The sequence below is a fragment of the Capra hircus genome, chromosome 16, assembly GCF_001704415.2.
Source record: "Capra hircus breed San Clemente chromosome 16, ASM170441v1, whole genome shotgun sequence".
Taxonomy (NCBI): domain Eukaryota; kingdom Metazoa; phylum Chordata; class Mammalia; order Artiodactyla; family Bovidae; genus Capra; species Capra hircus.
Window position 1 is genome coordinate 75190632 of NC_030823.1, and position 17025 is coordinate 75207656.

The 17025-nt window shown below is 40.1% G+C and overlaps 1 protein-coding gene across 4 annotated transcripts in view; it reads right to left on the bottom strand.

Annotated features, from left to right (window-relative positions):
• DENND1B (DENN domain containing 1B) overlaps positions 1-17025 on the bottom strand; it is a 271053-nt gene that overhangs the window by 125163 nt on the left and 128865 nt on the right. For 2 of the 4 annotated variants that reach the window (XM_018060806.1, XM_018060807.1), the window contains exons 6-9: positions 13866-13935; positions 5957-6037; positions 1218-1277; positions 3-56 (exon numbers count right to left, since the gene is read on the bottom strand). In XM_018060806.1, coding sequence (XP_017916295.1) covers positions 3-56; positions 1218-1277; positions 5957-6037; positions 13866-13935 — 265 coding nt within the window. The remainder of the gene's footprint in view (positions 1-2; positions 57-1217; positions 1278-5956; positions 6038-13865; positions 13936-17025) is intronic. The other 2 variants (XM_018060808.1, XM_018060809.1) reach the window with 1 other exon arrangement.

Genomic DNA, 17025 nt, shown 5'->3' on the forward strand with positions numbered 1-17025 from the left:
ACATTCTCGGGGATGGTTGGCAGTCCAGTTACATCAGGGGCAATGAAGCAGGAATGCTGGTCAATGGAAATAAATCACATAAGAAAAGGAGAATTAAAATTTGGTAGCATTATGTATAATTTTAGGTTAAAATTTTAAAAATATATCAACTAAATTGAGAAATCAAGGACCAATGCCCAGGATTTGTTGAAATTGAGAGATTCTTATAGCAGTTTTACAGGAGATTTAACAATAAGCTTCTCATATAAAAAGTGTTGATTAAAAATATTTCATTTTAAAATTGAAATAATAATCTTAAGAAAAAGTGTATTAAGACCAAAAAAGCATATTACTGATAGAAAGATAGATAATTTTAACACATTTCATTTAGGGAGCCTGAGGAAAGGCTTGTTTACCCAAGAATATATCAAAATGTATTGAGACTGAGTCATCTCAAATTTCTTCTGTACACATCAGCCACATATTATTTAGAAAGCAGCAATAAAAAATAATTTTTAATATTTAAGACTTCTTGAAAGGTCATTTCTCACCCCAAAACATGGATTTTATATACCCACTAGACAAATGTTAATTCGCTTTTATAATACTCAACGCAATACAGCAGTTAGTTCACAGACATATTTACACAAAACGCAAACTGTACCTTAACGTTTCACAAAATGTTCCCAGATCTTACCACACATAATCACGGTACAATTCAATCACCAAAATCATTTTATTTTCTGTTCATATTAATCTCCAAAATCATTTTGCTATCTCACGTAAGGACCTAGTTAATATTATCCTATGATTACAGATTGAAGGGGGAAGGTCATCCTAGCAATACTGAGCACTGCCAAACTCATCAGAGCGAGGCTAGTGGGCACAGTCACAACGTATGACTTACAGGCGGAAAAACAAGGTCCCGGAACCTTGTGACAAAACATGAGACCACATCCATGCAGCGAGCCCAGCTGGACACCACACCGCTCATGTGAGGGTGAGCGTGGATCTGGTCTCTATCAGTTACTTTTATTGGGACAGATATTTACTAGCACTTTATTTCAGTGCTATGCTTTAAAAGATAGTATAAACAGAAAATATGATCTGAATGATTAAGAAGGAAATTTACCACTTCTCAAAGGACTGGGGTGAATCTTAAAGACAGTGATAGAAGCAATTAATTTTGCAGTGATTTTTCCCAATGATTTTCAGAAGCCAACGTCCTTTGAACTCACCCGTGCTAAGGAGGGCTGCTCTTTCAGAACTTGCTCACTGGCAAAAAATATCTCTTGGTTCTTACAATACGCGAGAGGAAAAAAAATGAATATTTTACTTTCAAGGGAGAAATTTACACAACAATTTGCTGTGTATTTGAGAAAAACCCATGTAGCCACATTATCTGCTGAGAATACCTGAAGCATTTTAAATGCTGATTTGCTAGTTTTATGCTAGAAAAATCTTGAAGGACTTTCTTTCATTCTCAACTAAGAGTATTCTGTGGATATTTAATGACTCTGAAATATACTTTCAAAACAAGCAGTTGCATTAGATATTAACATTTCATAAAATCTCTGTGACATTCTTATGGACTGTAATGTCAAGTCTTGAAAACTCACGTGATGGAACATTCATGAAAATGAAATTATAAGAAAATCACAGTAGTTTCTCAAGATTTGTCATGTTTTTCTAACAGAAAATATGAAAAAAATTTTCTTTTCCATTTGTGAAGGAAGAAAAATTCCTAAGGCCATCAATTTTAACCTGACATCACAAAACTTTTTCATCCGAGTTTTGCCAGTCATTAATAGCACAGAACCAGAGATCAAATTGCCAACATCCACTGGATCATGGAAAAAGCAAGAGAGTTCCAGAAAAACATCTACTTCTGCTTTATTGACTATGCCAAAGCCTTTGACTGTGTGGATAACAGCAGACTGTGGAAAATTCTTAAAGAGATGCGAATACCAGAACACCTTACTTGCCTTCTGAGAAACCTGTGTGCAGGTCAAGAAGCAACAGTTAGAACTGGACACGGAACAACAGACTGGCTCCAAATCGGGAAGAAGTATGTCAAGGCTGTATATTGTCACCCTGCTTATTTAACTTATATGCAGAGTGCATCATGTGAAATGCTGGGCTGGACGAAACACAAGCTGGAATCAAGACTGCCGGGAAGAATATCAATAACCTCCGATGTGCACATGATACCAACCACCCTTATGGCAGAAAATGAAGAAGAACAAAAGAGCCTCTTGATGAAAGTGAAAGAGGAGAGTGAAAAAGTTGGCTTAAAGCTCAACATTCAGAAAACTAAGATCAAGCCATCCGGTCCCATCACTTCATGGTAAATAGATGAAGAAACAGTGGAAACAGTGGCAGACTTTATTTTTTTGGGCTCCCAAATCACTGCAGATGGTGACTGCAGCCATGAAATTAAAAGACACTTGCTCCTTGGAAGAAAAGTTATGCAACCTAGACAGCATATTGAAAAGCAGAGACATTACTTTGCCAACATAGGTCTGCTAGTCAAAGCTATGGTTTTTCCAATAGTCATGTATGGATGTGAGAGTTGGACTATAAAGAAAGCTGAGTGCCGAAAAATTGATGCTTTTGAACTGTGGTGTTGGAGAAGACTCTTGAGAGTCCCTTGGACTGCAAGGAGATCCAACCAGTCCATTCTAAAGGAGATCAGTCCTGGGATTTCTTTGGAAGGAATGATGCTAAAGCTGAAACTCCTGTACTTTGGCCACCTCATGCAAAGAATTGACTCACTGGAAAAGACTCTGATACTGGGACGGATTGGGGTCAGGAGGAGAAGGGGACGACAGAGGATGAGATGGCTGGATGGCATCACCGACTCGATGGACGTGAGTTTGAGTGAACTCCAGGAGTTGGTGATGGGCAGGGAGGCCTGGCATGCTGTGATTCATAGGGTTGCAAAGAGTCAGACATGACAGAGCGACTGAACTGAACTGAACATTCAAATAGCTTTTCAAGATATATCTAAATACCTCAAAAAAGTTAACTTGTTTGCCTCATATCACACGTTTAATGGCTTTTTCTTTTAAACCAAAATCTTCTAGTCTTTAGGTATTAAGAAGCCTAGACGTCTTTGAGTTATACTTCTTATCAATAAAGGTGAAGTTCTTCAATGTCCCATATTTGTTATGCATTTTTGTAAGACATTTACTCCTGAACAAATATGATAATCAAACTTAGAGAACACACTTTTATTTCTCGACTCTCCATAGTAACTGCCTCTACGATCTTAGCACCTACAGTATATTTACTCACTATTTAACAGAGTGTTAGAAATCACATTATAAATACAACTCTGTCGAAGAAAAACACCAACTTTCAGAAAACTGAGTCTTTCTTTTTACTCTTGGGCATTTTTCGTTGTTGTTTCTACCTCCTTCCAACTCACCCTGAACCCGCACTCTGCTGGCTTCAGTGATGACAAATCTGAGCTCTTCCCTCTACTCTCCACCCTCCAGCCCCTCCTCCCTCTGCTCTTCATCCTCCAGCCCCTCCTCCCTCTGCTCCCAGCCCTCCTGCCCCTCTTACCTCTGCTCTCCTCTCCACAAACCCCCGGCCCTCACCACTGCTCCATCCTCTCTGCATCTTGGCCTTTAAATCATCCCGGCCTACAACCATGTCTGCAGACAACTCCCAGATAAGGGTGGAAAATCCAGGGTATCCTTTGCTTTCCAGCCCCCAACTGCTGATCATTTCCACTAGGACACTAAGCAACACGTGAGGATGCAGAGGGGCAGAGGACACCCTGTGCTGCTGGGCAAGGAAACCGCTCACAAAGGTGGGTCCTGAGCTAGCTGCAGAGTAAAGCTGGGCGGTCCACACAGAGATCAGTAAGAGGGGAAGGTGGCTCACAAAGCTGGGGCCTGAGCTAGCTCCAGAGTGAGGCAGGTGGTCCACACAGAGGCGTCAGTAGGAGAGGAAGGTGGCTCACAAAGGTGGGGACTGAGCTAGTTCCAGAATAAAGCTGGGTGGTCCACACAGAGGCATCAGTAAGAGGGGAAGGTGGCTCACAAAGCTGGGGCCTGAGCTAGCTCCAAAGTGAGGCAGGTGGTCCACACGAGGCCTCAGTAGGAGAGGAAGGTGACTCACAAAGCTGGGCCCTGAGCTAGCTCCAGAGTGAGGCAGGTGGTCCACACGAGACCTCAGTAGGACAGGAAGGTGGCATAGTCTACAGAGAGGCCTCAGTAAGAGGGGAAGGTGCACCACCAGGAAAGCACCGAGTCCACTCACGAAGATGGATGAACACAACACTGTGACCAGAGTAGAGAATCATTTAGGGGGAGAAAAGTGAGACGGCAAAGTGGAAAGCTGGATGGAAGCTAACAAGTGGGTGGTCCTGAAAGGCCAGGAGTCTGGACAAATTCTACAGAGAACAGGGGAACTATTAAAGGTTGCTGTCAGGGCGCTTTATAGCTCAATAGATGCATGCATGCATGCTCCGTCATCAGACTCTTTTGAGACCTTAGGGACTACAGCCCGCCAGGCTGCTCCATCCAAGGCATTCTCCAGGCAAGAATACTGGAGTGGGTTGCCATGCCCTCCTCCAGGGGAGCTTCCCAGGTCTCTGGCAGTGCAGGCAGGTTCTTTACCATCTGAGCTACCAGGGAAGCCAAGAATATTGGAGTGGGTTGCCATTTCCTCCTCCACGGGATCTTCCCGACCTACGATCAAACAGGCCTCCTGGGCCTCCTGCATTGGCAGGCAGGTTCTTTACCACTGAGCTACTGGGGAAACCCTTATACAGTTGAAGGAAGTTCAATCTGACAGTCTTTTACAGAATGGACTAGAAGCAGAAACTGTAGACCACTGACTGTTATTAAGCGCTGAGCACCCAGACGAGGTGCTGACACTAGAAACGGGAAGAATGAAATCACTTTTATCAAACAATGTGACAGGTAGAAATTTAAGCAAGAAGAAAGTTATTACCAATGAAAGAATATAAAATGGCTAACAATTTCTTAATCTTGGGAAAAAAAAAAAACTCCAAAATACCTATTAACACTATTATAGACATTTCAGACTGCTTTTTCCTTCAATTTCTCCCGCATCATTATGTATTTTTCCTTTTTTAATTAGGATATTTTACTATTACTTTGGAAGAAGCAAAATAAACATAGGTAAATTTTAACATTCTATTTGGTATGCCAAATTAATTAAAACATCTGTATTTCGTGGTTATTAATTCTCAGCACTTACAGAGCCTCCCAAAGTACTAGTATGATTTTAGTTATACACAGCACAGTTTATTAAAAGTTTCAGTAGTAAATAATCTATACCAGCAATGCTTACTGCTTCGACAAACTCAATTTTATTTCCAGCATTTGGTGATTATACTAAAAGATGTATTGAAGAATGGAAAAAAGGAGATTTTTCACCCAGAATCTTTGTCTAGTTGGTTAAGTGGTCTACTCTCAATGCTTACTATGTACTGTTTTCATTTTATGAGGGGTATTGTACACACGGGGCTTCCCTGGTGGATCAGACGGTAAAGAGTCTGCCTGCAATGAAGGAGACCTAGGTTCAATCCCTGGGTCGAGAAGATCCCCCGGATAAGGGCATGGCAGCCCACTCCAGTATTCTTGCCTGGAGAATCCCATGGACAGAGGAACCTGGTGGGCTACACTCATTGTTTAGGGGGTGGAGGGGCATCCTTATTATGGATAGATTCTACCTGAAAACCAATGTTCCTCATTATCAAAATATTCTCACAGATTTGGTTACTTTTAGCATATAATTTTTTTTTAAAATCTGTGATTTAACGACTACCAAAATACACCTCTAACAAATCATGCTATGATAGTTAAAGCGTATCAGAGTGCCTCAGTATCGCCAGGCGGTAAAGTCAGCACCGGCGGTAAAGTCTCCGGGGAAGGAGGCTTGGCGGGGTTTCTACACCACTGTGGCTCAAAGCATCGAACACGGACTCAGGACTCACCACACTCAAGCTGACAGGGGTGTTTGCCTTCGGTACTGGATGGTTATAGAGAGATCTCAGAGTTTCATTCAAATTGTCTTCCTAGAGTAAAACAAAAAAGCGCACTTTATAAATGAAACAGCAATTAAGTAAAAACAATTAAAACTGCTTGACAAAATCATTCGCTGCGCCTACGCGTGTCAGACACATTTTACATACAGGCAGACCCTGGAGAAACGGCGGGCACAGCTCTAGACCACTGCAAATAAGCAAATATAGCAATAACATGATCTCATCAAATTTTTGGCTAGATAGCATGTTAAAAAAGCAGAGACATTACTTTGCCAACAAAGGTCCGTCTAGTCAAGGCTATGGTTTTTCCCATGGTCATGTATGGATGTGAGAGTTGGACTGTGAAGAAGGCTGAGCGCTGAAGAATTGATGCTTTTGAACTGTGGTGTTGGAGAAGACTCTTGAGAGTCCCTTGGACTGCAAGGAGATCCAACTAGTCCATTTTGAAGGAGATCAGCCCTGGGATTTCTTTGGAAGGAATAATGCTAAAGCTGAAGCTCCAGTACTTTGGCCACCTCATGCGAAGAGTTGACTCCTTGGAAAAGACTCTGATGCTGGGATGGATTGCGGGCAGGAGGAGAAGGGGACAACAGAGGATGAGATGGCTGGATGGCATCACTGACTCAATGGATGTGAGTCTGAGTGAACTCTAGGAGTTGGTGATGGACAGGGAGGCCTGGCGTGCTGCGATTCATGGGGTCGCAAAGAGTTAGACACGACTGAGCAACTGAACTAAACTGAACTGAGTGCGTATAAAAGTTGTTTACACTACTCTGTAGTCTATTAATTGTACAATACCATTATGTCTTAAAAAAAAAAATAACAGTGTCGTACCTTAAGTTAAAATACTTTATTGCTAAAAAATGCTAAGCACCATCTGAGCCTCCAGCAAGTCATAATCTTTTCCCTGGTGGAGGGTCTGGCCTCGATGCTGACGGTGCTGATGGATCAGGGTGATGGATGCTGATGGATGCTGAAGGCTGGGATGACTGTGCCAATGTCTAAAATAAGACCATGTGAAGTTTGCAGCATCAACTGACTCTTCCTTTAGTGAATCATTTCTCTGCAGCCTGCAGCACTGCTGACAGCATTCACCCACAGTAGAACTTCTCTCAAAACTGGAGCCGATCCTCTCAAACCCTGCTGCTGCTTTATCAATGAAGCTCACGCAATGTTTTGAATCCTTTGTTGTCATTTCAACAGTCTTCACAGCATTCGGATTCCACCTCAAAAAGCCACTCTCTTTGCTCATCGATAGGAAGCAACTCATCTGTCCGAGTTTCATTATGAGACTGCAGCGACTCAGACACGTCTTCAGGCTCCACTTCTGGTTCTCTTGCTATTTCTGCCGCATCTGCAGTTACTTCTGCCAATGAAGTCCTGAATTCCGCCAACTTAAAGTCATCCAGCTGGGCTGGAATTAACTTACTTAAGCTTCAGTGTGCATTGATATTTTGACCTTTCCCCATGAATCAAAAACGTTCTTGATGGTATCTAAAATGGTGAATCCTTTCCAGAGGGTTTTGGATTCACTTTGCCTAGATCCATCAATACCTATGGTAGCTGCAGTCTTCCAAAATGTTCTTTTTAAATGTGTGGTGTGTGTGCTCAGTTGCTAAGTTGTGCCAGACTCTGTGATTCCTTGGACAGTAGCCTACCAGGCTTCTCTGTCCATGGCATTTCCCAGGGAAGAATGCTGCAGTGGAAAAAGAAAAAAAAGAACCGGGTACTGGAGTGGGTTGCTATTTCCTTCTCCAGGGGATGTTCCCATCCCAGGGACCAAATCGGTGTTTCCTGCATCTCCTGCTATTTTTTAAATAATAAGACAATATGACTTAATAACTAATGAATATAATAAAATAAAGTTTAAATAATGATAATAGTAAAGAGTCAAAATTACTCCTTGATCAATGGGCTGAGGAATGAATGGTGTGTTAGCAGGCATGAAAGAAAAAAAAAAAAACAATATTGTCGTCCATGTCTATCAAAGCTCTTGGGTAAAGGCCAAGTTCGATGCAAGAACCAGGGAACTCAAAGCCAGTGCACTGGGCCAACCCAGAGGGATGGGGTGAGGAGGGAGTGAGGAGCGGGGCTCGGGACCTGGGGACACATGTACACCCATGGCTGATTCATGTCAATGTATGGCAAAAATCACCACAATACTGTAAAGTAATTAGCCCCCAATTAAAATAAAAAATTTAAAACAAAAAAGCTCTTGGGTGACTAGGGGTATTGTCAATGAACAGTAATATTTTGAAAGGAATTTTTTTTTCTGAGCAGTATGTCTCAACACTGGGTTTAAAATATTCAGTAAACCATGCTGTCAACAGATGTGCTGTTAGTCTACTTGTAGAGCACAGATTGTGCATAATTCTTAGGACATTACAGGATTTTCAGAGGATAAATGAACACTGGCTGCGACTTCAAGTCACCAGCTGCATTAGCCCCTAACAAGTGAGTCGGCCTGTCCCCGGAAGCTTTGAAACCAGGCACTGACCTCTTCTCTCTGCCTGTGAAAGTCCTACGTGGCATCTTCCTGTGTAAGACTGCCTCATCTTCATCTACACTGAAGCCTGTTGCTCAGGGCAGCACCTTCATGAATTATCTCAGCTACGTCTTCTGGATAACCTGCAGCAAGTGCTGCTTTACCTTGTACTTTAGTGTTATGGAGACAGCCTCCTTCCTTAATCCTCATGAACCGACCTCTGTCAGCTTTGACCTTTCCTTCTGCAGCCTCTTCAGCTCTCTAAACCTCCAGAGAATTGAAGAGAGGTAGGGGCTTTTTCTGGATCGGGCTTTGGCTTGAAGGAATGTTGTGACATCTAGTGTGACTGCCTATTTAGACCACTAAGGCTCTCCCCATATCAGTAATATGTAAGGCTGTTTTGCTTTCTGATTTCCGTGTTCACTTATGTAGTACTTTTAATTTGCTTTACGAGTTTTTCCTTTGCATTTACAACTTGGATAACTGGTGCAAGAGGAAAGCTTGCATTTTCCATTTTAATTTTAAAATCAAAAACTTAATTTTTAAGAAACAGGTACAACTAAAGTAAGATTGGTGTGCTAGGATGCAACTTCGATGCAAGATGCAACATTCTAAACATTTCTCTTCTAGATAGCCCATGAAAAATGGGTTTATATAAAATATATAACACATCTACTTCATGGGATTTGCATAACAGTAAGACATGGAACAACAGACTGGTTCCAAATAGGAAAAGGAGTATGTCAAGGCTGTATATTGTCACCCTGCTTATTTAACTTCTATGCAGAGTACATCATGAGAAACACTGGGCTGGAAGAAGCACAAGCTGGAATCATGATTGCCGGGAGAAATATCAGTGACCTCAGATATGCAGATGACACCACCCTTATGGCAGAAAGTAAAGAGGAACTAAAAAGCTTCTTGATGAAAGTGAAAGAGAGTGAAAAAGTTGGCTTAAAATTCAACATTCAGAAAACTAAGATCATGGCATCCGGTCCCATCACTTCATGGGAAATAGATGGGGAAACAGTGGAAACAGTGTCAGACTTTATTTTCTGGGGGCTCCAAAATCACTGCAGATGGTGACTGCAGCTATGATATTAAAAGACAATTAGTCCTTGGAAGGAAAGTTATGACCAACCTAGATAGCATATTCAAAAGCAGAGACATTATTTGGCCAGAAAGGTCCGTCTAGTCAAGGCTATGGTTTTTCCAGTGGTCATGTATGGATGTGAGAGTTGGACTGTGAAGAAGGCTGAGCGCCGAATAATTGATGCTTTTGAACTTGGTGTTGGAGAAGACTCTTGAGAGTCCCTTGGACTGCAAGGAGATCCAACCAGTCCATCCTAAAGAAAATTAGTTAGTCCTGGGTGTTCATTGGAAGGACTGATGCTGAAGCTGAAACTCCAATACTTTGGCCACCTCATGGGAAAAGTTGAATCACTGGAAAAGACACTGATGCTGGGAGGGATTGGGTGAAGGAGGAGAAGGGGCCGACAGAGGATGAGATGGCTGGGTGGCATCACCGACTCGATGGACATGAGTTTGGGTAAACTCAGGGAGTTGGTGATGGACAGGGAGGCCTGGCGTGCTGCGATTCACTGGGTCGCAAAGAGCTGGACACGACTGAGCGACTGAACTGAACTGACTGAATGTACCCTGATGTGCAAGCTTCACTTTTCTGAACTTCACGTACAAATCCAATAATGAGCACAAGAAGGAAGCTTTGCACACACACAGTACTTCCCATTCTCTCTCCATTATGCGTACTTTGTCTTTCTTTATTACGGTGGGAGAATAAAGTAAAGGCAAAAGCAGGTAATCATTTTAAGGGATATGGATATGAGACACATGATTTCTCCCCATTTCTCTTCTAACTTGACTATGAAAACTTAATTCAGATCTCTGTAAATGTTTGCAAAAGTATGCACTCAAAACTGCCTATCTGGAATTCTCTCTAGAATGACCTAAAAAGATGGACAGTAAAGCATTCATCACTGGACCATTCAGGCAGTGAAATACACCACAGGGTATTCTGGAAGATACTGATGTTGTCTATCCAAAATTCTTATAGTTACATACATTTTTTTTAAAGTCTAGCACTTTACACTTGTTGGCAGTTGCTTGATATTGATCAGATAAGGATAACTGATTCTGAAATCTAAATTCCAATCTATTAATAAATAACCTGTGGCACTGAATTAAAAGTGTAAAGAAAAATTATTACACTCATACATTTATTTCCAGCTACTGAACTAATACTATGAACTTAAAATATTTTTCCCCTCTAATTAGCAACACAAATATAGTCTCCCTCATTTCCTCTTCTAAGAAAACCATAGTATTTTCTTTTCTATATACCTGTATTACATACATTCTCAGGGAGCACACGCCGTATAATAAGTCATCAATGAGTTTTTGAAACTAATCAAAACGTGGACAACTAATATGAGTGACGTTGGCTCCACATGTTTACTCAAAAACACAAAGAACCAGAAATTATCATGAAACTGAATTCTGGTTTTGAGTTTTCAATGCAATAGTTGAATATTTCCAGTTATTTCCAGTCATTTTCTTAGGCAGACGAATGACTGAATGGCTGAAACATAAAATTGTTCAAGTGTAAAATTACCTTCTAATGAATATTTCACAGAATTAAGCATATCAAGAGTAGAGAAGGAAATATTTCATACATGCACACAAACTCTGGACTTTTGACAAACACTAAAACACTATTGCTATTATAATAATAAAATCTGATTGCCAAATTATGAGATTGCTCACCCTAAGAGTAAATCTATTTTCTTAATTTATTAATAATACATTGTCTTAATTTATTAATAATGCATTTTTTGGCATTCAGCAAGGGTTTTTATTAATTTATTTATTTCACTTTACAATATTGTATTGGTTTTGCCATACATTGACTTGAATCCGCCATGGGTGTACATGTGTTTCCCATCCTGAACCCCCCTCCCACCTCCCTTCCCATCCCATCCCATCCCATCCCTCTGGGTTATCCCAGTGCACCAGCACCAAGCACCCTGTATCATGCATCAAACCTGGACTGGCAATTCGTTTCACATATGATATTTTACATGTTTCGGTGACATTCTCCCAGATCATCCCGCCCTCGCCCTCTTCCACAGAGTCCAAAAGACTATTCAATACGTCTGTGTCTCTTCTGCTGCCTCGCATACAGGGTAATTCTATTTAGTAAAAAGCATCTGGAGTAGTATTTGCTCTGAATTTAGGTCTGTTTTTAAAGACATTTACGCTGAATCTTAAAAGTTGAGTGTTTTACCAGTAATCACGAGTGAGTGACCCAAAGTCCTGAAAGACAACTGTGTGGAGTTACGTCCTAGTAAATTTAAGTAGCTCCGAACAGCGGGATGGTCCATCAGTGTACAAAAGGGGGGGCAGACAAGCCGGGAAGGACTATCGGACGCCAGATCACGAAGCTTCTAACGTGCTAGTCTGCACACGTTTAAATTTCATTCTAAGAAAAGGGAAGGTACTGACAGTATTACAAGAAGGAAAAGGACACAGTCAGGTTCAGGAAGAGCATTCTCAGAGATAAGAATAAGGTGGGCTACAGTCCATGGGGTTGAAGAGGCAGACACAACTGAATGACTAAACACTGTAGTTTACGTTTTAAAAATTATCCCACAGACGTTCGTTAATTCAAAGCAAACTTCAGTTTCTGTTTTGCATTTATTTTTTTTTTTTAAAAGGATAAAGATATAAAAATAAATGTAAGAGCTAAAACTCTTAGAAGGAAAAAAGAGAGCTTCATGACACTGTATTTGAAAATCATTTCTTGACATGACACCAAAAGCACAAAACAACAAAAGAAAAAAAAAAAAAAACAGATAAATTATTCCTCTTTAAAGTTAAAAAATTTTGTACAGCAAAGGACACTACCAACAAAGTAAAAAGGCAACCCTTGGAATGGGAGAAAATATTTGCACATGACGTATCTGACAATAGCTGAATATATAGAAAGCTCCCACTCCTCAACAACAATATGAAAATATAGTTTAAAAATGGCAAAGGACTGGAATAAAATATTTCAGCAAAGAAGATATTTAATAACCAATAAACACAGGAAACGACTCTATACTGCTAATCTTTAGGGAACTACACATTAAAACCACAATCATATACTACTTCACACCCATTAGAATGGCAATTATCAAAACAAAACAAAAAATAAGAAGTCTCAGGGAGGGTGTCGGAAAACTGGGAACCTGTGTGTTGCTGGTGGGAATGTAAATTCATGAAATGACTGTGGAAAACATTATGGCAGTTCTTCAAAAAATTAAACATAGAATTACGATACTATTCAGCAATTCTGCTTCTGGGTATATACTCAAAAGATCTGAATACACAGACTCAAACAGGTTTTTGCACACCCATGTTCACAGCAGCTTTGCTCACAAGAGCCAAAGATGGAAGCAACCCAAGTGTTCATCTACATATGAATAAATGAAACGTAGTGTGTGGATAATAGAATACTACTCAACCTTAGACAGGAAGGGAACTTGGACACATGCCACAATATGGATGGAACTCGAAAACATGAAGTGAAGTAAGCCAGTCACAGGAGGATCCGTACTGTATCATTCTACTTATAGGAGGTGGCTGTTGTTCAGCTGCTCAGTCATGTCCAACTTTTTTCGAACCCACGGACTGCAGCAGGCCAGGCTTCCCTGTCCTTCATTATCTCCTGGAGTTTGCTCAGACTCTTCCACTGAGTCAGTGATGCCGTCCAACCATCTCATCCTCTGTCATCCCCTTCTCCTCCTGCCTTCAATCTTTCCCCGAATCAGGGTCTTTTCCAGTGAGTAGGCTCTTCGCACCAGGTGGCCAAAGTACTGGAGCTTCAGCTTCAGCATCAGTCCTTCCAATGAATATTCAGGGTTGATTTCCTTTAGGATGGACTGGTTTGATCTCCTTGCTGTCCAAGGGACTTTCAAGGGTTTTCTCCAACACCACAATTTGAAAGCATCAATTCTTTGGTGTTCAGCATTTTGTATGGTTCAGCTCTCACATACGCAGAAGTCTAATGGAAAACCCATAGTTTTGACTAGACAGACCTTTGTTGCCAATGTGATGTCTCTGCTTTTAGTATGCTGTCTAGGTTTATCAAAGCTTTTCTTGCAAACAAGGATCAAGTGTCTTTTAATTTAATGAGTTCAGAGATTCAATTTGGGAAGTAAAAAGGTTATAAAGATGTTGGTATTGACTGCAAAACAATATGAATGCACTTAATGGTACAGAACTGTACACTTAAAGATGGTTAAAATGGTAAATTTCATATTATGTGTATTTTATCACAATTTTTAAAATGGGGAAAAACACAGAGCTTACCAGTTCCTTAGTCAAGTAATCTGCCAGAGTATTTAGAAGCTTGTAATATACCTCAAACCATGGCAGGTAACTGTAAAATAATAATAATAACTTAAAATGTGTCTGTGTGTATATATATCTATATATGTACATATCATTTAGAATTAATAAACAAGACAGCAAAATAAACATTAAATTTATATTATTTCAAACAGGTTGATCCTGGAGGGCAAAAAAGAACAATGCTCACATTCTCTTTACTGTTACAGTAAAATTTTCCATATGATCCGTTATTAGCTTTCCTAAAATAATCAGAATCCAAAATTCCATTATAAAAGTTATTCATTAGACACTTCTATTTTATGTTACAAACACCTAACATCACTTAGCTCCATTTCATGGTAGGTATAGTCTGAGTGCACCAGAAGCTTCTCTTTGAATAAGCATTTACCACTGATATAAGATGTAACATAAAATAAAAACTTATTTTAAAAAGCTTTTAAAACAAAGACACAATCATTTCTTTTCAAATACTGCTGAATTGAATATATAAAAAATAGAATTATGTGCTTATTAATTAAATCAATTCTTCAGAAACTGATGTTTATGTAAGATGATAAATTTCAAAATAAATAAATATTATAAGTAAGCCTATTTTAAAAACTGTTATTACAAATAGCATTTAAGTATCAAAAACACATATAAGTTAAAATTCCTTTCGATTCATTTTGCTAAACACAAATATAATTAACTTTATGAAACCACAGTGCTAAATCCAAAATCAACTGTACAAAATAAAATCTGTACTCCTTTTCAAATTAAGGTACGTATATTTAAAATTTATCCAAAGGTTTTAATTGCTTATCAAAACGCAAACTTCTCATATATGAGTAAATCACAAAACACACCAATATAGTTAATTATCTATTAACAAATACTAATTTTTTCTTCAAAGAATGACTACAACAGAAAAATTTTTAAGAAAAAACACTTTGATACTTTTAATACACAAATATATACTGACGAGTTTCGATAAATTTTTTAAATTTAAAAATCAATGACTAGAGCTTAGGAACACAGCTTTCCTTCTGCATTTTTTCAGGTAATGTCTGATTGTATGATGTGACTGTCAATGATGCGTTTTAATCAGGAGTTGCCTAAAGCCATTAGAGAAGAACAGTCAGGTAAACCGTGGTAATTTTACTGAGCAGAATGCTGTATCTGTCTACATTTGCTCAGTCATGGCCAACTGGTGCAACCCCATGGTCTGTATCCTGCCAGGCTCCTCTGTCCATGGGGATTCTCCAGGCAAGAATACTGAAGTGGGTTGCCATGCCCTTTTCCAGGGCATCTTCCTAACCCAAGGATCAAACCCGGGCCTCCAAAATTGCAGGCAGATTCTTTATTGTCTGAGCCACCAGGGAAGCCCGTGTTGCAGGATGCTATAGAGTTCTTTAAAATGATCATTACAAACAGTTAAGTCAGGATTTGGAAGATGGCTGTCACTATCTACCAACTTCTTGTTAAATCTAATAGTATCCTGAATACAGCTATTATTCTCTGTGCCTTTTGTAAATGACACTACAATGACTATAAATGAATGAAAGAACATAAATTAATGAGGAAAGACAAATGCAGCAGAAAGCCACACAGGTGAACACAGGTGAGCAGCTTCATAAAGGCGATAGCAAACAAAAATAACTGAGTCGGCAGTGGAGAGAGAACCGAAACCTGGGTGTCAGCAGAAGGGAGAAGGGCCATGAGCCGCAGACTGGCCCCTACGGAGTCCTAAAATGCTGATCTGGGCTCTCTCAAGGGAAAACACTGCAAAGCCCCTGTATTTTCTTGCAGTTGAAACCCACCACTGCACATAAAATGGCTCTAATTCAGTTTCATGCCTCTATCTTAAATACAAATTAACAGTCCAACCACCAGATATTTGAGGAAATATAGACGTGAATACAAACATAAAAGGAACTCCAAGTAAAAAAAGACAATATAGACAGGTGAGAGTTCTAAAAATTGTCATTAATATAACAGCAGGATGCTATTAAACAAAACATAGTCTAAGAAAGGAGAAAGAAGCGAAAAAAGCAATTTATTAGACAAGAAAGAGTTCTTAGAAATTCAAAATACAAATGCTGAAAAAAATTAAAATCAATAGAAAAGTTAGAAACTACATCAAGAATATCTCCTAAGGACTAGAATAAAGACACAAACTGATGGAAAATAGGAATAAATATTAAAATATCAGCGTATCAATCTCAACTGTCATGCAGTTGACTAACAGCAGTTCTTAGAAAGGAGGGGGAAAAATTAATTTATTTTTAAAAATTACTGGAATATCCCAGAACTTTAGACATGAATCTCCACATTTAAAGTGCCCCTGGGTAAACTATAAAATAAATGAGCCCAAAGAGAATCACAGTGAAATTTCAGAACAGGGGTAGAAAGCACCTAAGACTTTCCAAAGAGAGAACACAGGTCGCACACGAAGGCATCGAATCCCAAACGTCCTGGAATGCCTCTCTCAACAGCAGCTCTGGGAAGTCAGCAAACACACCTCCCAAAGGCTGAGGATATACCCCTTGCAATCCAGAACTCTCTGCCCAGAGAAACTATCAGTCAAGTGTGGAGACAGGCTGAAAGCATTTTCAATCTTTCTGGGACTCAAAAATTCACCTTCTGCATAATATTTTGGGAGAGCAACAAAATGGAGGATTGAGCAGAAATGAGGAATATGCGGATATACAGACAAGGAATCGGATCCCAGGGAAGAACAGGGAAGTCTAAGGATGGGTGGGCCAACACCTGGAGAGCAACCAGTCCAGACGGAAACGGGGGTGAGGGACCAGGGAAGGATGTGGTAGGCTGGGGGTTACAACAAGCCGACAGCTTCATGCGGGAGCCTGGAAAAACCTGGGTGGAACATGTGCCAAAGCTCTGACAGCTTGAGGGAAATCTGAAAATCAGAAGTTAGTCAGTTAGCACCGGTAATCCCAATTTGGTAGCTCAGTTGGTAAAGAATCCATCCACCTGCAGTGCAAGAAACCCCGGTTCGATTCCTGGGTCAGGAAGATCCCCTGGAGAAAGGACAGCCTACCCACTCCAGTACTCTGGGGCTTCCCTGGTGGCTCAGCTGGTAAAGAGTCTGCCTGCAATGTAGGAGACTTGGGTGTGA